This window comes from Ovis canadensis, chromosome 11 (genome assembly GCF_042477335.2).
Source record: "Ovis canadensis isolate MfBH-ARS-UI-01 breed Bighorn chromosome 11, ARS-UI_OviCan_v2, whole genome shotgun sequence".
NCBI lineage: Eukaryota > Metazoa > Chordata > Mammalia > Artiodactyla > Bovidae > Ovis > Ovis canadensis.
Window position 1 is genome coordinate 70,567,101 of NC_091255.1, and position 22,590 is coordinate 70,589,690.

The 22,590-nt window shown below is 50.3% G+C and overlaps 1 protein-coding gene across 3 annotated transcripts in view; it reads left to right on the forward strand.

Moving 5' to 3' along the window:
• Positions 1-1,996: 1,996 nt before the first annotated feature.
• PRKCA (protein kinase C alpha) overlaps positions 1,997-22,590 on the forward strand; it is a 283,875-nt gene continuing 263,281 nt past the window's right edge. For all 3 annotated transcript variants that reach the window (XM_069542356.1, XM_069542357.1, XM_069542358.1), the window contains exons 1-2: positions 1,997-2,534; positions 4,790-4,821. In XM_069542356.1, coding sequence (XP_069398457.1) covers positions 2,362-2,534; positions 4,790-4,821 — 205 coding nt within the window. In that variant the 5' untranslated portion in view covers positions 1,997-2,361. The remainder of the gene's footprint in view (positions 2,535-4,789; positions 4,822-22,590) is intronic.

A 22,590-nucleotide genomic window follows, 5' to 3' on the forward strand; every position in this document is an offset into this window, starting at 1 on the left:
GGCTCCCCTGTCCCTGGGATTCTCCAGGCAAGAGCACTGGAGTGGGTTGCCATTTCCTTCTCCCCTCCCTTCCCTAGTCAGCATTTATTTGAACTTACCTGTTGGAGCTCAGGGAAGGTCTTTCGGGCTGAATGAAGCCCCTTTCCTTTAACCAAGAAATGGGGACCAGAAGGGCCTAGGCGCCCAGGAGCCCCGCAGGGCCCGGCTGGGTTTCAGGGCTTTGTGTGGCCCGCCCCTGCCCCTTGCTGGGGTGGCGCTGCACAGCTCAAGGACCGCCCCCCGCAGGTGCATCCCGAAGCTGCTCCGCAACTGAGCTCAGCTGTAGGCAACTGATCACGTGCGCTGTCATCACTCAAGTAACTTCAGTTTGTTCTCTCCCTACTCACAGGGACCAACAGTAATAATGGAGGCAAGAAAGCAAAACTACAGCCCGAAAGAAATGAGAGACTGTCTCTGGTCTCTCCACCCCCGAGAGCGGGCTCCCCTCCCTGCAAGGCCGGCTCGGTTCTTCTCTCGCCTCCCGCTCCCTCTGCTCAGACATCACTCTCACCTACTACCCCTCCTCCAAGCTCTCCCATCTCTTTCTTCCACCTTTACCTCAGAACTTCAGGGAAACAGAAAGAAGCTTGTCTTCATACAAGGGGTGATGGCCTGTCTTAGATCCAGGTGGTTTGGAGGCAAGAATTTGTGTTTCTTTCTACCATCAATTACAAGTCCCGTGATTTTCCCATGTAACTTACAAGCATTAAGCAATACACGACCGTGCTTGAGACGGTAATACTGTTTTGCGGAGAGCTTGTTCTATTTTCCTACGTTCCCTGCTTTTCATTCCTTCCCTTGCATCTTCTTTTTTTTGCTTCCTTGAACTGGCGTGCACGCTGCTTCACTTCAGTCGCGTTCGACTCTGCGATCCCATGGACTGTAGCCCGCCAGGATCCTGTCCCTGAGATTCTCCTGGCAAAAACACGAGTGGGTTGCCATGCCCCCCTCCAGGGGGATCTTCCTGACCCAGGGATGGAACCTGCGTCTCTTGTGTCTCCTGCATTGGCAGGTGGGTTCTTGACCACTAGTCCCACCCGGGAAGCCCCGCCCCCTTCCACTCCGGGCCCCACCAAAAGTGGAGAAGTTTCTGACCAGACTAGCCGGCAGGTGCAATGTTCTTAAGCTCCAAGAACATTGGTCGGAAACATTGTGAGTGAGCGCTGGAAGTACACGCCCTCTAAGGGCGGGTCAATCGCTTACCCCTGTCAAAACAAAAGACATTCCTACCAACAGGCGTTCAACTGAGCAATCTTAAAAGAAATGGAACCCTACTTGGCCTGTGTACCATAAGACAGCATAGATCTTAGGAAAGGTTTCTTCCTTCCTTCCATCTCTAGTTCTTTTCCTATCTTCTTGAAGAATTCCACATATTCCTTTCCATACATGCGTTAATTTCTGATCTGAGCGAATCTGACAACGAAATAAAACAATAATGAAACGTTTCCCTCATGTATTTTAGCATCCTCGGGGCAGAGCTAACGAGTATTCAGCAAGTGACTAGTCGGTCCGGCCCCACGCGCGTGCTTCGCCGGGCCGTGCCAGCCACGCTTTCACGGGGCAGTTTCACTTGGCAGTTTGCAAACGAACTGGCTGCGCTCGGCACCTGCCGGTGGTCATCAGCCTTAGGCTGCAAAACCGTGTCTAAATGAAGGCTCTGGGCTGGTAATGTCAAGAAGACCTGGTGACCCACGCTGTGAGCGTGGTACCCAACGGGTAACGGGGTGAACAGCCAGGACAGGTCCTCCAGCCGTCCCGAGACATCAGACGCGTGTACCCGGCGCGGGGCCGCCCGGCTCCGGGGCCGCAGGCGGCACAGCGTGCAGGCCCCGAGGGGCTGAGCCTCCGAGCGGCGCGGGCGTCGGTCCCGGGACAGCGCTGGGTCCTGGAAGGGGGCGCGGCCAGGGGCCGGCCCGGGACGCGGGGCTGCGCCTGGGGCGGGAGGAGCGGAGCGCGGGAGGGAGGAGCCCGGCAAACCCGGGGGAACGGGAGAGGGCGCTTCCTGGGCGGCTCGGCCGGCTCCCTCCGCGCGCGCCCCCGCCCTCCCGTGCGTCCCCGCCCCCTGCGCGCGCCCGCGCCGGCCCGCCCGCGCGCGCCCGGCCCGCCCCGCGCGCCCCCGCCCGCGCGCCCCCGCCCCGCCTGCTGGGCCGCGCTCGGGCATGCGCGGTGGGCGGGCCGCCCCCGCCGCCCGACTAGGAAGCGCGAGCGCCGGCGCCGCCGTCAGAGCCGAGCGGCCCCAGCGAGCTCGCGGCTCCGCTCCGCTCCGCGCCCGCCCGGCTCCCGGCCGCCCGCGCCCCCCGCGGCCGGAGGCGGCGAGGGACCATGGCTGACGTCTTCCCGGCCGCCGAGCCCGCGGCGCCGCAGGACGTGGCCAACCGCTTCGCGCGCAAAGGGGCGCTGAGGCAGAAGAACGTGCACGAGGTGAAGAACCACCGCTTCATCGCGCGCTTCTTCAAGCAGCCCACCTTCTGCAGCCACTGCACCGACTTCATCTGGTGGGTGCGCGCCGGCCCTGGAGCGCCCGCGCCCGGCGGGACCCCGCGCGGCGCCGCCGCCTCCCCGGGCCGGAGGCTCGGAGCGCGGCCCCCGAGGCTGCCCGGGCCCCGCCGCGCGCGCCGGCCTCGCCCCGGGCCGGGCCCGCGAGCCGGGGGGAGCGGCGGCAAACTGTTGAGGCGGGCGCGGGGAGGGCGGCGGCCGGCCGGCCGGCGGGGCGGGCGCGCGGGCGGCCTCTGCAGCGGACCCGGGCCTGCCCGGGGCTGCCGGCGGGCTGCGGCCGCCGAGCCCAGGTAACTTCCAGGCAGCGGGGGCCCCCGGGCCGCGCTTTCCGCGCCGCGGCTGCCGGACAGGCTGCAGGGCCTCCGATCCCGCCAAGCCGGAGGGGATCGCGCGTGTGCTTGTTTCCTGGGGAGACGCTGATGACTTTGACTGACTTTCGAAAGGTTGTGACCCCTCTCCTCCCGTTGTTTTAAGAAAGCTAAACTAGGGCAGTACAGATGCCTCACTCGGAGAAGCACTCGTTTTTTTCCTCTTACGTTGCCAGACAACCTCCACCCATTCCGTCACTTGCTGCTGTGTGCAGGAAGCCCCCGGCCCCCCAAGTCGGAGCCGGCTGGGCCTGCTTCAGTCCCCTCCGCCGGGGGGAGCGGCGCCGGGTAGCTAACTGCCCAGCCGCTGTGTGGCTCCTGGATCTTGCGGGGCTCTTGGGAGAACGAACGCTGCTTGAATGCATCACACGGGGAAACCGTCTCCAAGGGCGAGTCCCGCAAACGTGCTAATTAATAGGTACTTAACTTCTCCCTTAAGCTCTATCTGAACCCGTCACACCTGCGGGAATCTTTAAGGGAAAGCCCCACAGATGTGCTCATAAGGTGCTTAACGTCTTCGCTTCTTTTTAGAAATCCGCTCCAAAGCACACTTAGGTAAAAAGCACAGCCACCTCTCCGAATTATTTCCGAGGTATAGTCAGCGCCTGAAGCGGTTGAGCTCCTAGGCCAATGTAGACAAGACTGCTTAAGGTCAGTTCTTGGAGCCTCAGGGCAGAGAGATTGCATTTAGTTAAGGGAAGGTCTTCGGCCTCATGTGTCAGCTGTGAAATTCCATTAAATCAGAACAGACTGCCGATTACTTTTGCAGGACGAGGGTGAGGTAGGAAAGAGGCTTGCAACCTATACATCCAGGCTTGCTGAAGACTTCCCGCTGCCATTTGTTGGCCCCTGTGAACTGATGTGGCCACCAGGCATAGCACGAAGTGGAAATGAAGACCTTGTCCTCTTCTTCCCCATAGTCAATACTCTTCTCCACTTGGCTGCAGAGCAACCCCTCGGAAGTTCCAGGAAAATACTCCCCAGCACGGTCTAGCCGTGGTTTTAATATTTCAATTCTCTTCTCTGCTTCCCTGGTTTACAACTCAAATATTAAAGCACTGGTATTTTAAAACTGTTTGCATTTAAATTTTTTTGGGGGGTGGGGAGTGACTAAGTTAATTATAAAGATATGTGAAGTGCTTTGTAAATTTAAAATGCTATGTAAAGCAAGAGATTATGACTCATAACCTTCTGAGAATTTTAATGTAGTTCATCCTAGTTGAAATGGTGTTTGCAATTTAATGTCCATGTCGGAGTTCTCTGCTTAGAGAGTAAATTCTCTAAAGTAATTTACAAGAGCAATATAGTTTCTGAATGTGCTTTGAATGCTGTTGGTTCACAGTAAAATAAGATCATCATCTCACATGCAAACGATAGGGATGACACTGTAAAATCTGGCTCCTTTAAGCCAAAATTTAGTGTTAAGAGTGGTGCTACGTGGTGATTTCTAGGTAAATAATACTTCATAACAAATGATGAAGCCACTTGTTTGTTTTTGGGGTGAAAAGATTTTCAGTTGGTCTTTAGGGACCAAATTCAGCCATCTTTGTGGATTTGGTTTTTTAACCATAAACTTCTTCTTGTTGCTTGAATATTGTAGCCAACAACTTTATAGTCATGCTCTTAAATTAAGTACTGATAAAATGTTAGAAAAAACAAAAACCTGGCAAGAAGCTTGAATATGTTGAAATGAGTTCAGTGAGACTTTGGAGGCCAGATCTTTTCAAAGTTGACTTGACTACACTCTGAGCTGTTTAGGCATGTTTTCCTGTCAAATCATTGGGTTTCATGTGCAAACCTTTACCTTTGTAGAATGCTTTGTCATATAACTGGCTTAAGATGTGGTGTCAACAGAAAATAAGAAATTTTTCTTGTTTGTTTTTCAGGGGGTTTGGGAAACAAGGCTTCCAGTGCCAAGGTAAGCTGCCATGTTGGATTTTATTTTCAAGTACAACAAGAAGTAAGCATTCCAGACAAGAACAGTGTTTCCAGTCATCTTTTATTTGATAAAAAAGCAAAAACACATTTAGATGTTTTCAAAATGTGAGGGCTGTAAACTTGGGCCTGGGGGAAGAACACCATTTGGTATTTTCTGGTACTCTGCGTATAGACCTGCCTTTTTCTTCAGGGGAATAAAACCTTCCTGTAACTTTTTTTTTTTTTTTTTTGCCGAGAACGTTCTTGTCAGAAACTGCTGCCTCTGTGTGGGTGTTCAGAAAAAATGGAGTCGCTTTGTGTTTGTGCGGCTCTTCTTCCTGTTCTGGCTCATCTTCTACCTAGGAACTGGGCTGGACTTCTCACTGTGGGCCATACAGCACCCTAGTAAGATGCCTGGGGGTTCTGGTGACGGATTGTCAGCCAGAATCAAGTCTGCATGTTTTAAAGGCTGCTGCATGGGGCACGTCTCTCCCTCACGTCCGTGTTGTGACAGCATCTGACACTCTTGGCTGCATCCACAGGAACGCATTTCCTCTCTGAAGGTGCATTTATCTCACACACTCCAAACGCCCAGCTTTTCATACCCTCTGTTGAAACTTTTTTTTTTTGAATGCTTTATTGCTCGTGAAGGCATCCTAGGTCATTAGCTCGCCTCACTGTCTATATTGTGTTTACTTAGTCCTGGTTACATTTCCCATCTGGGCTTCGGTTTATTAGGGCAAGTGGAAAGTACATTCTAGCCTGGAAAATATTATCCTAACGCTGTTTAATATTAAGCGCATTAGAGATACGCAGGGTGTACTCTTTATGACTTTAACATTGGGCTAGTAAGTTGGTCACGTTTCAAAACCTTCCACGCGCTGGTGAATGTGATTCTTATATACGTTTTCTGCACATTTTTAGCTGCAGCTGGTTTATGGCATTGCCCATCAGCATTCCACTTTCCTTCACACTGTGCTTAACACCCCTGTTGAGTAAACTTATTTGGAGAGTCGCATGGAGTAATCCAGAGAGTCCTTTGAAAAAGAATGAGCGTGTGTCTCAGAGACAGAAGGAAATGCGACTCTTTCCGGTTCTCAGAGTTGTGGATCTGAGCTTCAGAGACAGCATTTGCAGTCTTTGAACATGGAGTTTAAGGATGCAACCTTGTGATTCTGGGCTAATGTGATTTCTTTCTCTTGTCATTTTTGGTAATGTACTTGGGCGGAGACCTATGGAAACTCATAAGGAAAAGTCTTTTCTAAATGTCCTAACTAATGCGCAAGAGGAAGTGGGTATGTGTCATTTAAAAAATGATCATTTTCTACAAAGAATCCAGGTTGACCCTTTTCAGACCTGCAGGTTTTGTTGTTGAAATTGGAGAGCTGGTGTGTTGACCACAGCAGGACCCACGTGGGTTCCCGGGAGCGTCGGTGGAGCTTTTAGTGGATTAGCAGGTCACTGGCCTCATGTCAGCATCGCCCCCTTTTACCTCAGTTATAATAAAAGCGATGCTCGTAGATTGTACACACACTGTATAAAAATGAAATTGTATCCTTGTTTTCTTTCCCCTCAGGCGTAACTTCAGACATCCATGCATTCACTAAATTACACATACTTTTTAAAAAGGTCTGAATTTTCAATCACTCTGATGCATTTTTCCAGCAGCAGGCAGCGGATGTGGGGAGATGCTTCTCTCTCAGAACGCCAGTTCTGCCTGATGTAGCTGCATATGTGGAGCATCAAACTGACTCACTTGTCCCTACTGAGGGACGCTTTAATTGTTTCTAAGTTCTTAGCAAGTGCGGCTGTCAGTATCCTTGGGCTCTAGTATAAGCATGTCTGCAATAGATACTTAGAAGTGTGTGGATACATTTTAAACTTTAATAAGCACAGCTAAGTTGCTCTCCAGAAAGGTTCCAATTTGTATTTCTGTATCAATGTGAGAGTACCACTTTCTCTTCACTCTTAACCAGTGTTGGATAATACAAATAAATCCTCTGCCTTTTTGCTCTGATACATGAAAGGGGCTTCTTTCAAGTTTCATCTCCTGTGTGAGGTTAAGCACTTTTCCCAACACATTTTAGCCATTTTTTATCTGTCTGTGAACTTCCTTAACATTTGAAATTGAGGATTTACAAACCAAATTACAGGAGTGAAGGTGTGATATTCTGTTTTTTTTTTTTGACTGGGCCACTGAGCTTGCAGGATCTGAGTTCCCCGACCGAGGACGGACCCTGTGCCCCCTGCAGTGTGGAAGCTGGGACTCCCAGGGAAGCCCCTGTGCTTGTCTTTGCTTTGAAGAGTTAGACCAGGTCCCTTTAATGAGCTCCCCTATTGTATCTACACGTTAATTCACAAAAGCCGTTTCCAATATAAGTGTATCTGCAGTGAGCTAACTGCTTGTTACAACTGTCACGTGTCATCTGTATTTGACTCTGGCAGGCCTATACTAACCTGTTATCTTATTGTTGGTTGTAACTCAGATAATATTAGCTCGGGACAGTGGTGTTTTTCAGGTTTTAATTTTAATTTATTTTTAATTGGAGGGTAATTGCTTTGCCATGTTGGCTTGGCTTCTGCCATGCGTATGCACGCCTCCCGGAACCTCCTTCCCACCTCATCCCGCCCCTGGGTTGTCACCGTTGTTTAATTGCCCAGTGGTTGCCCAGCGTTTTCCTATTTTGGTGCTCGCCACACTCTCTTTTTAAAAATGTTTTTTTGGCCACACCTCGAAGCTTACGGGATCTTAGCTCCCTGACCAGGGGTCAGCCCTGTGCCCCTGCAGTGGAAGCATGGAACCCTGACCGGTGGGCCGCCAGGGACGTTTCTCTTGCCTCAGTCTTAACATTTGGTCATTTTAGAGTGTGTTTACATTTTCTCTCAGTGTTCCCTAAGTTAACTTCCTGTTGTCTCAGTTTGACAGACTCGTTCTTATTCAGAAGACGGACTGTTCTCGTCCGTGCCTGGCAGCACACGCCCTGGGGATGGCAGCTGGAGCCTGGGGCTGGCTTGGTACTCCTTCCCGTCGCTGAAGGAGGGGCAGTGTCTCTAGCTGCTGGTATGCAGCCTCTTGCTTTGCTCAGTAGGTGACATATTTGCAGCCAGGTTGGCTTCAGCTTAAGAGGGGCAGGCACGCCAAATGAGTCGTGTTCATGGAGTAAGATAGCCTGCAAAGCACGCACCATCTTCCTAGTGAATGTTAAGTAAGAATTGGAAAGTGAAAGAAATAAGTGAGTTTTAATCCTCCAATACTTTGGCCACCTCATGTGAAGAGTTGACTCATTGGAAAAGACTCTGATGCTGGGAGGGATTGGGGGCAGGAGGAGAAGGGGACGACCAAGGATGAGATGGCTGGATGGCATCACTGACCCGATGGACGTGAGTCTGAGTGAACTCCGGGAGTTGGTGATGGACAGGGAGGCCTGGCGTGCTGCGATTCATGGGGTCGCAAAGAGTCGGACACGACTGAGTGACTGAACTGAAGTCCTTACAGCTGGATTTGTTACTGGAGAAGGAGCTGGCAGCCCACTCCAGCATTCTCGCCCCGGAAGGCCCATGGACGGAGAATCCTGGCAGGCTACAGGCCGTGCGGCCGCAAAGAGTTGGACACCACTGAGGGCGAACATGCCGTCTGAAAAGCGTGCTTTGTGTGGATGTTCCCGCTTCTTTCCTTGCCCCAGGATATTAACGGAGCAGGGACTTTCTGCAGGCCTGCGGGGTCATGCCCACTTTTCCTTGCTGGACTCTGCTGTCCTTCCCTCGTGGTGCCGGGGGGAACCCTGAACACGTGTCCCCACACGTGACACAGGAGGCTCCCCTGCTGAGGGTGTGCTGCCTGACGTGGTGGCGCCAGGGCCTGGAGCACGGAGGGGCCGTGGTAGATCTGGAAGCCCCAGGACCTTCTGAAGGTTCTCAGAGGCGAAGACAAGTGTGCGCCTTTGTAGATCCGAGACGGCAGCACTCGAACTTGCCTTTTTTGTTTGTTCAGCTTACTGCTCTGTAGGTTGGCTCAATCTGTTCGGTGCTCATTTCACGTCTGTGCGGCTAGCGGAGAGCTGGTCCTTGCCTGCTTTTTTCAGAAAAGCAAGGACGACAAGGACGCTTGTCTGGCCCTGGCCGTTCCGAAGCTGCGCTCGAAGCCTGGAAGGCCTGTCCCCGGCTGGGTGCCGGTCCTGCCCGGCCTGCGTCCCCTAGCAGTGTCCGGGGCGGGGCCGCAGATGCGCTTCCTCTGGGGCCGGGGAGCCCCAGCGGGTATCTCCTGCTCGCTCTGCTGGAAGCGGGAAGGAGCCAGCCCCACCTTTCTTTGCCTCCGTTCGAGTCAGGGAGACCTGACTCGGACCCTAACTGCAGTGACAGAAGCTACTTCGCAAACCTGCGTAGTCGGCCTGTCACATCTGGTTAGCCTGCCTCTCCTGTCTTCCCTGCTCTTTCCATCCCTTCCCTCCTGGCGAATGCCGCAAGGTAAGCTGTCCTGTCACCCAGGCTCTCTGAATACGCCATAGAGTGCGTGCTAAGTCACTTCAGTCATGTTCAACTCAGCAGCCCGCCAGGCTCCTCTGTCCATGGGATTCTCCAGGCAAGAATACTGGACTGGGTTGCCGTTTCTCCTCCAGGGGGCCTTCCCCACCCGACCCAGGGATCCAGCCTGTGTCTCTTGCATCTCCTGCATTGGCAGGTGGGTTCTTTACCACTGGCACCACCTGAGAAGCCCACGCTCCAGAATGGCATCAGAATGAGTCCCTGTGGACGAGCAGGGTGTGTGGGGTCATCCTCAGGGACTTCATTCACTTTCTAGGGCCTGCGATATGGCTCTGAGTCAGTGTGCAATCTTGAGCCACTTCCTGCTATGAGCACACCAAATACTGAACTTGACCTGTGACCCTGTGGAGCTCTGTGTTTTTCCATCGAGGGTTGAAAGTCAGCTTTCCCTATACCTTTCCTGATGACATTCCTCCTTAAAGGCCTGTCTCTGGATCGATATCTCAGCTCACCTGAACAGGATGGTGTCTGATCAATACCCTCTGAGAGTGAAAGGTAATGTTTTGAATGAAGGGAAAATAAAAATGGTTCCCCTTTTAGCTGTAGGAGCTGAGGAATTCCAGAAAACCAGGTCTCTCTAAGGGAGGGTGACCTTTAACAGAGAGGGGGCTTGAGTTGGCAACTCTTTAGAAAACGAGGTCTAGTCATGCCCACACGGGCCTCAGAGTTCCGAGAGCCACGCGGCGTGGTCAGCAGTGCTGGCAGGGGCTGGGGGCTGAGACCCAGGTGGGGCTGTACCACGAGGCTGACCTCCTCTGACAGTCCCTGTCCTTCCCACGTGCTGGCCTGACTGCCCCTAGACTCTCAGACAGACCACTGATTTTCAAAGTGAAAGCCAGGATTTTCCATTTCAAAACAGGTCAGCATCTCTGGACCCCCGCCCGCCTTCTCATCTCGTTTGTTGTTGTTTAGTTGCTAAGCTGTGTCCGGTTCACTGTGACCCCATAAACTGCGGCCCCACCAGGCGCCTCTGCCCATGGGATTTTCCAGGCAAGAATACTGGAGTGGGTTGCCATTTCCTCCTCCAGGAGATCTTCCTGGCCCAGGGGTGGAACCTGCATCTCCTGCATTGTCAGGCGGATTCTTTACCGCTGAGCCACCAGGGAGGTCCTCCCGATTAGCAGCTGTGTGAACTATAGATGAACTCTTGGTTATCTGAGTTCCAAAAAGACCAGTCCGAGTAAGAGCGAGTCTAATTTGAAACTCTGGAGGTTTTGCACTGAGGTCAGACTAAAGCCTTAATTCAGCTTCAAAGATGGAATTGCCTGTAACCCCCAAGATGCAAGAAAGCGTGACTGAGGTGGGCAGTTGGAAGGGTTAACAGTTTTTACTTGTTAGAAGCAGAGACACAGGGAAAAAACTGGTGTTGGGGATTCCCGTTTGGTGCAAACTGATTATGAAGTGATTTTTGGTTAATGGCTTTCTGAATCGCAGCTCCTCTTCTCAGTATATTAAGTGAAAGTGCTTGTCTTCACACCGCACCCCCAAGCCGATGCTGAGGCATGTGGAGTGGTTTCTGCTCCTCCTCGGCAGTAGAAACCTCAAATGTTTATTTGACACGTCCGTTTCCTTTAATGTGACTTACTATCCTGAGTGTTTCACTCTCCTGGATGACTCTCAAATTTAAGTTTTCAGGCACATTAATGCTTAGCACACTCATGTCTTTTTTTCCCCCCCCTCCAGAGTGTTTTTTCAAAGTAGCAGTCATTGCCTGCAGAGCTTCCCCGTCGGTGTGAGCCCGGCTCCTCGCCAGGACGTGGTGTCTCCTCAGTCTTTGCTTTCTCAGGCTCACCTAAGGCTGCTCTTCTTCCTCCCGGCACCTGAAATAAGTGCTTGAGATGTACTTTCCAGGAAGTGTTTTCTCTTGATTCCTCTCCTCTCCCTGCCTGAATTGGCCCAGATGGTGCTCCTCACCTGCGAGTCTTCCCCTGAAGTGCCTCCCAGGCCTTTCCACCCTCCTGCCGTGGGACCCTCCTCTTGGAGCGCGGCTTGTCTGTTTCCTCTGTCCGCCTCGAGGGCAAAGACTGAGTCTGCCTTGCCTGTCTCCAGTGTTTAATGCGGTGCCTGGCACTCAGAGGACACGATGTAAATATTTGCTGAGTGTGAGATTATATAAATATTAAACGGTATGAAGGGTCAGGGTGACTTCTGCCTGCCTGCTGTTTTTAAAGTCTAGTTTATAATCCAGAGTCACGTCAGCTGGGAGGAGACCCTGAGATGGCTGAAGCTGAGTGTCGTTGTTCACTTGCTCGGTTGCGTCCGACGCTGTGCGACCCCATGTGAGTGGCAGCTCTCCAGGCTTCCCTGCCCTACACTCTCTCCTGGAGTTTGCTGAGACTCGTGCCCATTGAGCTGGTGATGCCATCCAACCATCTCATCCTCTGTCGTCCCATTCTCCTCCTGCCCTCCATCTTCCCCTGCACCAGGGTCTTTTCCAGTGAGTCAGCTCTTTGCATCAGGTGGCCAAGGGACTGGAGCTTCAGCGTCAGTCCTTCAGTGAATATTCAGGGTTGGTTTCCTATGGATTAACTGGTTTGATCTTGCAGTCCAGGGGATTCTCAAGTCTTCTCCAACACCACAGTTCAACAGCATGCATTCTTTGGTGGTTACCCTTCTTTATGGTCCAGCTCTCACATCCATACATGACTGCTGGAAAAACCATAGCTTTGACTAGATGGAGCTTTGTTGGCAAAGTGATGTCTCTGCTTTTTAATACGCTTGTAGGCTTGTCATAGCTAAGAGTGCTTAATCAAAGTAGAGAATGGAGAGTTCCAGTTTGTCCCTGTAAGTTCTGTGTAATGTTAAACCTGCTGAATTTAGAGTGATAGGAAGAAACCACGCAGTGCGTCTGCCTTCTGCCTGAGAAGTGTCCAGGCGTCTGGGAATCTCCCGCACAAGCTAAACAAGAGCCTCTGGTGGGCTGCAGCTGTGTCCAGCCTCGGGTGCAGGGAGAGACGCTCAGCCAGCACCGGTGTGTGTCTGGCAGTCACTGAGATGGTCCTTTGCTTGGGGATTGCTTGTAGGCAAAGCCAGATTGTCATGTTCCAGAGGGAGCAGGTGCTCGGCATGACGCTGGTGGTTTTAAACTTCTTGTGCCTGGAAGGATTCTGTGCCCTCGCACGAGGCAGGGTGGGTGGTGGTGTGGGCACCAGGGGAGCCGCTGTCACCGAGTCATGAACCCTCAGCAGGCGTCAGTCAGTCAAAAGATAAACTCGAGTTAAATGCAGCCGCTTGCTGGACATTCACAAGCTCTTGTCTTAGATCCGTTTGTTCAAAAGCCCCCCGTAAGCACAGGGTGTGATCATTTTGAAGTGAGTCCTGATGAATCTGCTGGGCGGGTGGTGGGGTGGAGCTCGGGTGTAGACTCTTAACAGCTCTGCAGAGAACATTTTTCAGGGCCAAGTGGAAACTTTTTGGTGCCTACAGAGCCTGAATTTATGTGAGGGGAGGAAAGAATGACGCCGTGAAGGGAAACACTGAGACACGCCTGGGTGACATAGAATTAAGACCTGACTGTCCTCCTCTGTCTGTCAGAATTTCCACGACAAACCCTTCATTTCGAGTCCCTTCCCACCCAGCAAACCTCCTGTTAGACTCTGACCTGAGGCATGAACCTTTCAGGTTGGCTTGGCCCTAGCAGTCAGATCCGGTTGAAATTACTACAGCTGCATTAAAAGAAACCCTCTATTACATTATGCAAAGGGGGAAATGGTTTCTGGAAATAATTTCTACCAGGGATGGAACAGAGGGGAATGATGTGATAAATTGTCAGCGCAAGTTAGGAATCATTTAAGACCGAGTTCAGCGAGTGGGGTTGCATGAGGGCGGTTCATCTTGGACGGCTTCAGTTCTGTTTCTCCCCTTCTGCCTACATATCTCTAGTTCTGGCATTTTGGGAAATACAAGATTATTTATTATCTGGGGTAAGTAGGTAGGTAAGAGATAAGGGTGGAAGCACAGGACCTGAAGATGTACTATAAATAAGTTTAGATCCAACTTGTGTAAGAAATGGGATAAGAGAAAGAGCTGATCAACAGCTGAATTCTGAGCGAAGTTTTATTCTAGAGATCTGATACCTATGCGCCAACTCTCCTGTTGGTGAAACTGACTCTTGGAGAGATGCATCTAGTCTCTCACCCAGCGCTTCTGAAAAGGCCAGGCGCTGTACCCACTGTACAGAAGAGGCCCGGGATTGCCGTGGAAATTCTGACAGACACAGGAGGACGGTTGCTGACTTGCCTGAAGTCACCTAGTTGGAAGTGGTGGGGCTGGACTCATGCCGGGCAGTGCGCGTTTGGACCCCGTGCTGTCGACCCAGTGACCCGCTGCCCTCAGGTTCCCCCTGCTCTGTCAGACCTCAGTTACAGCCTTCACTGGACAGTGGAGGTGTGGGAGGATGTGTCTTTATTTGTCGTTGTTGAGTTGCTAAGTCTTGTCTGACTCTTTGCAACCCCGTGGGCTGCAGCACGCCAGCCTTTCCTGTCCTTCAGTATGTCCTGGAGTTTGCTCAGATTCATGTCCAGTCAATCAGTGATGCTGTCGAGCCATCTCATCCTCTGTTGCCCCCTTCTTTTGCCTTCGGTCAGTCCTTCCTAGCGTCAGGGTCTTTTCCAGTGAGTCAGCATCTCTCTTCCCGCCTGGCAAACAGGTTCATCAGTACCATTTTTCTAGATTCCATATATATGCATTAATATACTATATTTGTTTTTCTTTTCTGAGCCGGGTACTGTTGATAACAGTTGGAAGTGCAGGGTTTTACAGCCTTGAGATTAGGACTGGAGGCAATACACTGAGTTATAATAGACTTATACACGTTAATAAGGGAAATAATAAATAAAACATTCATAATCTATAAAACCTGTAGCACTTTATGTTTTAAAGACTGCATACCGATTTGTTCAGCCATTGTTCCTGTTCACAATCAGGAGCTACTACTTCCTTCTCCATGGTGCTAAACTCTGAGAAAGAATTATAACCTTAAGCAGAATCCTTGGGAAAGGACGGTAAAGGGGTGCTTCAGGGCACCCTGATGAGAATGTAAGGTGGGCTTTCTGCCCGATTTCAGATTTGCAAAGTAGGGACTCACAGGAGACTGCTGCTGCGATGGCACGTGCTCGGCTTGTGCCCCCGCTGCCCGGGGAGCTGGCGTCCCTGCCCGCGTCCACAGGGCTGGGTGCTGGGCAAAGGCTGAGGCCTCCCCACCGTCGTCTGGCCTGGAGAGCAGGCTGATGGAGTAAACGTCTGTTTTACTGCAGAAAGTCCTCAGTGCCTGAAGCTGGACCCTAAGTAGCCAGTCCACTTTTTTCATGTTTTCACTCGACTTTCCTTCTGTCACGGTTTTAAATAAAGCGTGATTTGTGTTGCTGTTTGTTGTCATTGGAATAAAACGCATTGGTTCAGGAAAGCTACGCTCATGCTTGTAAAGGTTTTCCTTAGTTTGCTTGGATTTGTTTTGAAGTTAAATGAGCTTCAGTGTTTTCCTCCTCTTGTTGAATTAACGCCTGCAACTATATGTAACGGCCTTAAAAGGTGGAAATGGGAGATGGTTCCCTTTTAAAACTTTGAAACTTGCAGCTTGATTCTTGACTATTTACAGTGTAGGAAGTAGTTTAAATCATACTTTTTGTTCTCAAAGATGCTTAATGCAGTTATAATCATGAGAAGTCACATATGAATGTTTAACATTAAGAGGCAGGCTTCCCAGGTGGCACTAGTTGTGAAGAATCAGCTTCTCAATGAGGGAGAGTCAAGAGGTCCAACCCTGGGTTGGGAACATCTCCTGGAAGCAAGAATGGCAGCCCACTCCAGTGTTCTTGCCTGGAGAACCCCAGGGACGGGGGAGCCTGGTGGGCTTCCGTCTGTGGGATCGCACAGAGTCGGACACGACTGAAGCGACTTAGCAGCAGCAGCAGCCGGTTTAGAGTGTTGTGATAGTTGACAGTTTCAGGTGGACAGCGAGGGATCTTAGCCGTAGTATACGTGTGTCCATGCTCCCCCAGGCTGCAGTGTAACAGTGAGCAGGGTCCCCTGTGCGGGACAGAAGGTCCTTGTTGGTCATCCATGTAAAATGCAGCAGGTCATGCACCTAATTCTGAAATCTTCTGAGGAAATCGAACTCTTTTCCCATGCTGGTCACTAAGTGACTAAAATGTCTAACGTCGCCTTTGATCCCTAAAGTGATTTTTGTTGCTTTAGTTTGACGTTAGTTTCTGCAAATTAGTTTCTGAGCGACTTATTACCATGGGGGCCTCCATCGCTCTTCCGCTGTATGCTCTAATTTCCGGATGACAGTTCAGAAGCAGGCAGGACTGATACTTATTCTCTAGGCCCAAGGTCAAGTTTGGCTCAGGGGCTGATATTTTCCCTTTGTTCGTCTGTGCCACCAAGCATCACAGCACCCGATGGCTGAGTGGAGTCTGTGCTCATGTGATGCCAATTATCTTGCAAAATCACATTTCATGAAGACTGTTTGTTGGGCAGGAGCTGGAGCAGCTCACGTTTGAGACTTCTGTGGTCGTCTAAAATGAATAATGCCATGGAGTAATTGTGATAAACAGCAGAGGTACTGGAGATCAGAGGCCGACTCACTGGGCGAGGTTCTGGGCTTACTGGATTCAGTTAATAGGATGGTGAGAGGTGTAACACACTCTTCATGATTAAGGAAAGCATAAACTCAGGATTCATGACATTAACTTTTGAGCAGGGTGCTTGGGTAACTCGCTTAATGGTGGAGGACAAATTCAAGTCCCAAGTTTTATCCCAAATTCTGAAAATGCATCAACTTCTAGCTTTTGTTTTCCTGGGTGTCCCTGTCGTGTCAGGCTTTATTTGAAGTTCTGTATACTTTGTCTGAAACTATGTGGAGACTTAGAATTTAAAAAAAAAAAAATTGCAGTAGATTTGTATCAGATGGGCAAGATTTTAGTCACTAAGAAGGTGGATAGCACTCCTAACCATTAGATTTAATATTATGTATCTGTAATTAAAAACAGGCTTCTGTTTAAATGTAGGTTAATCATCTGACTATGCCAAAGCCTTTGACCGTGGGGATCACAATAAACTGTGGAAAATTCTGAAAGAGAGGGGAATACCAGACCACCTGACCTGACTCTTGAGAAACCTGTATGCAGGTCAGGAAGCAACAGTTAGAACTGGACATGGAACAACAGACTGGTTCCAAATAGGAAAAGGAGTACGTCAAGGCTGTATATTGTCACCCTGCTTATTTAACTTCTATGCAGAGTACATCATGAGAAACGCTGGGCTGGATGAAGCACAAGCTGGAATCAAGATTGCCGGGAGAAATATCAATCACCTCAGATATGCAGATGACACCACCCTTATGGCAGAAAGTGAAGAGGAGCTAAAAAGCCTCTGGATGAAAGTGAAAGAGGAGAGTGAAAAAGTTGGCTTAAAGCTCAACGTTCAGAAAACGAAGATCATGGCATCCGATCCCATCACTTCGTGGGAAATAGATGGGGAAACAGTGGAAACAGTGTCAGACTTTATTTTTGGGGACCTCCAAAATCACTGCAGATGGTGATTGCAGCCATGAAATTAAAAGACACTCCTTGGAAGGAAAATTATGACCAACCTAGATAGCATATTGAAAAGCAGAGACATTACTTTGCCAACAAAGGTCCGTCTAGTCAAGGCTATGGTTTTTTGAGTAGTCATGTATAGATGTGAGAGTTGGACTGTGAAGAAAGCTGAGCACCAAAGAATTGATGGTTTTGAACTGTGGTGTTGGAGAAGACTCTTGAGAGTCCCTTGGACTGCAAGGAGATCCACCCAGTCCATCCTAAAGGAGATCAGTCCTGGGTGTTCTTTGGAAGGAATGATGCTAAAGCTGAAACTCCAGTACTTTGGCCACCTCATGGGAAGAGTTGACTCATTGGAAAAGACTCTGATGCTGGGAGGGATTGGGGGCAGGAGGAGAAGGGGACAACCCAGGATGAGATGGCTGGATGGCATCACCGACTTGATGGACGTGAGTCTGAGTGAACTCCAGGAGATGGTGATGGACAGGGAGGCCTGGCGTGCTGCGATTCATGGGGTCGCAAAGAGTCGGACACGACTGAGCGACTGAACTGAACTAATCATCTGAGTCCACGTGCGTTTATATCCTGATCTTGACCTCCTCGGTGAATTCTGTAGTTGTACGACCAAGAAGAGCCTTGGTCTTGGAATTCAAAGTGGGGAGGGATTGTGGAGGCTGTGTGACTGAGGTCCCTCAACTTAACAGTGGTGGAACCGGCTGCGAGCATGTCACGCTGTGTGTAAACCCAGCCACAGACTGGCCTCCATGCCCAGCTCGTGCAGTGGTGGTGTGCCCACGGCCGCTTCCTGCTAGCTCATGAACCTTTGTACTCTGTGTCCTCTGCAGTCTGAAACCTTAAGTTCTACGACCAGCGAGTCCCGGTGCTCGTCCAGGAATCTCTGTTAAAGCAGGAGGAAATCTGGAAGTGGAGCCAGCGCTGGATTCCTTTGGGCATTGTGCTGTGAAGCCTGGGAGCTTTATTGAGTGAAGATTGTAATTTATCTTTCATAATTTAGGTTGCTAGTCTGGTAATAACGTAAGGACCTAGAGTAGGAAATGGCATTCCGCTCCAGTGCTCTTGCCTGGAGAATCCCATGGACAGAGGAGCCTGGCGGGCTGCAGTCCATGGGGCAGCAGAGAGTCCGACAGAGCTGAGCATACGCGCGATAACAAAGGCCTGTTTAAAGCATCGAGAATGCAGAAGGCGCCGTATTGAGTGAGAGTTCACAGGCAGGGAAAACTGCTCTACTTGAAATCACACATTGTTTGACTTTTGTCTTTGTAACTTTAGCTGGTGCTTTGGAAGCAGGCTGCACCCCGAGCTGCTTAGCCTACCCTTGGTGGTGGTGGTGGTGGTTCACTTGTTCAGTCGTGTCCAACTCCTGCGACACCGTGGACTGCAGCACGCCAGGCCACCCTGTCCTTCACTGTCTCCTGAGAGTTGCTCACACTCACGTCCATCGAGTCAGGGGTGCCATCCAACCGTCGCTCCCCCTGCCTCCCCTTCTCCTGCCCTCAGCTTTTAATCTGACATCGAGATGTTACAGCAGAGCTGACTTCACACTTAAAGTCTGCATGCAGAAATGCAGCAGCATTAATCTGTGAGTGTGCCGATTCCAGTGGCCCCCCGAGCAAGAAGGGGGGCTGACTGTAGCCGTGAAGTTCGTCCTCTAGTGGTTTTGTTTCCTGTAGTGCGAGTAACTCCGTTGTTAGAATTGAAATCGTCTCCCAACAGTGGTGCAAATATGGAAGTCAGATATTGGTTTCAGTGTAGACTCGAGGTTCTTATTGTTTTATTTCTTTTAAAAAAGAATCATTTATTTGGCTCTGAGGGTCTTTCAGTTGCAGCATGTAGGATCTGTTTCCCTGACCAGCGGTGGATCCCGGGCCCCCTGCCCTGGGAGCATGGAGTCTTGGCTCCTGGATACCAGGGGAGTCCTGGCTTGAGGTTCTGATCTTAGAAACACATAAATTCAGAACATACACAGCGTGATGGAGCGGAAACGAGGCACGGGCCTTATGCATAGCCTTCTCAGTCTTTTCTAAATCCAGAGACAGCATAAGTCTTGTAAATGCTCCATGGAAAATTTTCTTTATGTCCTAGATTTCTAAGTTGCTTTAAAAATGAGCCAAAAATGTTGGTTTCTCCCCCCACCCCCCAGCCTGGTCAGTTTCCCTATCATAGGCTCAGACATCTTTCTGGCTCCAAGAGTCTTTGAACTGGATTTAAAGTTAGGAAATCCTAAGTACATTATCACTGCTGATCTTATATATATATGAATAATTTTGAAGATCTGCTAGGACTTACGAGTGGGAAATTTCTAGGCCATCTTTTTTATCCATTGTGCCTGCTGTTAGATGGGAGTTGTTGCCTGCTTTGAATAATAGCCTTCCTTTTCAAGTTCAGTTCACTTTTCTGAGAAAGTCTGTGACTCTACGGTGGGGCGGTGAGTGTGGACAGTCAGTTCTGCAAGAGTTTCGTCCTTAAGTGACCGCTTGTGTGACTTTCAGATCCGTCACAGCTGCGCACCTTTCCTGGTTCTGCCGCGGGGTTGTCCACAGCCCCTGTAGTTTGACCTTGAACATTTCAAGTAACTGGAGATGGCCTTACGTCTCTCTTAATCTACAGCTTCCTCTTTCGTCCACGTTTCCTTATCTGGGAGCGTCCTTGGGCTTTGAGCCCCGTAGACCTTACTTCACCCTCAAGTGACTGAACTACACTTGGCTCTAATTGGAGTTTTTTTCATCCAGATCCTTAAATCTTTGGAAGAAACAGTTTTCTTTCAAACTTTTGAACTAATGCTAGACACTGGAAAGTTGATAAATGGTAGAGGGAGTATCACTATCTGTCTCGCTTCCCCCAATATTCAGTTCAGTTCAGCTGCTCAGTCGTGTCCGACTCTTTGCGACCCCATGGACTGTAGCACGCCAGGCTTCCCTGTCCATCACCAACTCCTGGAGCTTGCCCAAACTCCTCCAATATTAACATCTCACATAACCGTAGTAGGATTATGAGGAACAGGAAATTCACATTGGTACAATATTAACTGTAGATCTTATTTGAATTTTCACCAGTTTTTCCCCTAATGGCCTCTTTCTGTTGTAAGGCCCTGTATAGCAGTGGTCCCCATCCTTGGCACCAGGGGCCAGTTTCCCGGAAGCCAGTTTTCCATGGACGGGAGTTGGGGGTGGTTTCAGGATGACTCAGGTGCATCACGGTTACTGTGTGCATTCTCTCCGTTGTTGTTACGTCAGCTCCACCTCAGGTCAGCAGGCATTAGAGCCTGCTGTGTAGGAACCCACAGGCGTCTAAGTTTTAGCCTCAGAGGTCTATCACTTTTTGCTCAGCTTGTGTGGGCGTGTTGTGTCTGGTCACGCATCGGTGCAGCCAGACGTCTTCCTTGATAACAAATCGACTGCTCCTTTTTATAACTCTTGGTCGCACTGGGGCAGGAACGAGCTGGGTGGGGTCTGCTCGTGGTCACTGTGGCCGCTAAGTGCTTGTCACTGGATTCCTATAGTTCTTTTTTGCCAGGAACCTTACCTATAAGCAGAAGCGTAGGAATGAAGCCCCTGGAGGCCAAGGGTCTCCTGCGTCTGCACGGATTTTTCTGGGGAGATGCACTAGGAATTCAGCTTGATCTGGAAAGCCAGCTTGTCCTCTGGGCTGTCACCCAGTGCTTTGTGTGACGCTGGGAATGCTCTGTAATCAGCGTTGTCTTGTTGTGTCATCGTCAGCAATGTCTGCTTGTCGGGCCCTGGAAATGTGGAACCGAATCGTTTGTTGCAATTTATTTTTAAAGTTGAATGTTGTTATTCAGTCGCTAAGTCTTGTCTGACTCTTTGTGACCCCATGGACTGCAGCACGCCAGGCTTCCCTGTCCTTCACCATCTCCATGAGTTTGCTCAAACTCATGTCCACTGAGTCAGGGATGCTGTCCAGCCGTCTCATCTTCTGTTTGCCCCGTTCTCCTCCTGCTCTCAGTCTCTCCCAGCATCAGGGTCTTTTCCAGTGAGCTGGCTCTTTGCATCAGGTGGCCAAAGTATTGGAGCTTCAGCATCCTTGCAGTGAATATTCAGAGTTGATTTCCTTCAGGATGGACTGGTTTGATCTCCTCGCTGTTAGTGGCTATGGTAGCAGAGTTCAGCTTTAAAGAATCCTGAGGGAGTAAATCAGATCATACCCTTTTAAGCCTTTCATTGTAGAATAAGATGCGGATGTATTAAGCCCCACGGAAAATGCGTGGTCTAGGGGAGCGCCATACAACCTGAGTTGCTGCAGCCACCCCCCGGGTCAAGCGGATGAGCTCGCTAGGCCTCCCCTTGCCTCGTTTCTTCCCCCAAAGGAACTACCGCGGTGACTTTCAGATCATCACTTCTGTGCATTTCTTTCAGTTTTGCTGCGTGGCTGCCCACGGACACCGCAGTCTCATCTTGCACACTTAAAATAACTGGGAATGTCCTTGTGTCTCTTTTAAGCTTGCCCTTTCATACCCCTTTCGCTATCTGGGGCGTCCCTGGGCTTTGGGACCTTCAGACTTCCCCACGGTCGGAATCCTGTTCACTGCATGCCCATAGCGCACCGCGTGCGTCTGTGCTTTCTGCAAACTGGCACCTGCATCCAGAGGTTCTATTGGATTTGAGTTCAGTTTGGGCCTATAGTTTCAGATGCCTTTTTAAGGTCACATGCGTGTTACTCACACATATCAATGTGGAAAGACCTCAAATGAGGACTTTCTATCGAAGTATCCAAAGCTGAGAAGTGAACGTACGCCAGCTGAGCTCGTGGAGTTTTGCGCGGTGTGGTGCACGGCTGGACACGGGGACTGTGTGCTGCTTGTGGGAAGCTGGCTGTCGGGGCTTTCTCTTGAGTGTATGGTGCTCATTACACCTCTGTGCAAATTCTAGTTTTACCCAGTACTTCTGTGGGCAAGAGGTGTGTGTGTGTGTGTGTGTCTGTCTGTCTGTGGGTGGTGGAAATGATTACTAATTGAATGGTTATATAGTCGTTTTCTTGTCTAAACCTCCCCCACACAACTATATACATGGTCTGCTTGTTCCCGATCTCAGTATCCAACACAAGGTCAAAATTGGGTTTTATAGTTATTTATGTGCACGGGAGCATGTGGGGGCACAGAGAATAAGCCTGTGAGAAGCGAATGCGGTGTCTTCCTCTTTGGAGAAGACTGTCAGCTCCCAGGTCTGCTGTGGACAGACCCGCGTACAAGCTGCTGATATGGACGAGGGTTTTCCTGAGAGTGAACAGATGCTCTGAGTCTTATCAGGGAGTTTATAGTATAACCAGATAATATGACTTACAGAGCACTAAAGAGTATATGAAAAGTCAGCATGTATGAGTTACAGTGTAAAAATTAAGAGCCCTTCCTGTGATAAATGAGCTCTAGACTGGAGGTTACGTAACCCTGGTTTAGATGTTGACTCATTGGAAAAGACTCTGATGCTGGGAGGGATTGGGGGCAGGAGGAGAAGGGGATGACCCAGGATGAGATGGCTGGATGGCATCACTGACTCGATGGACGTGAGTCTGAGTGAACTCCAGGAGTTGGTGATGGACAGGGAGGCCTGGCGTGCTGTGATTCATGGGGTCGCAAAGAGTCGGACATGACTGAGCGACTGAACTGAACTTGCAGTTGAGGCCAGGGGCTTCCCTAGTGGCTCAGAATCTGC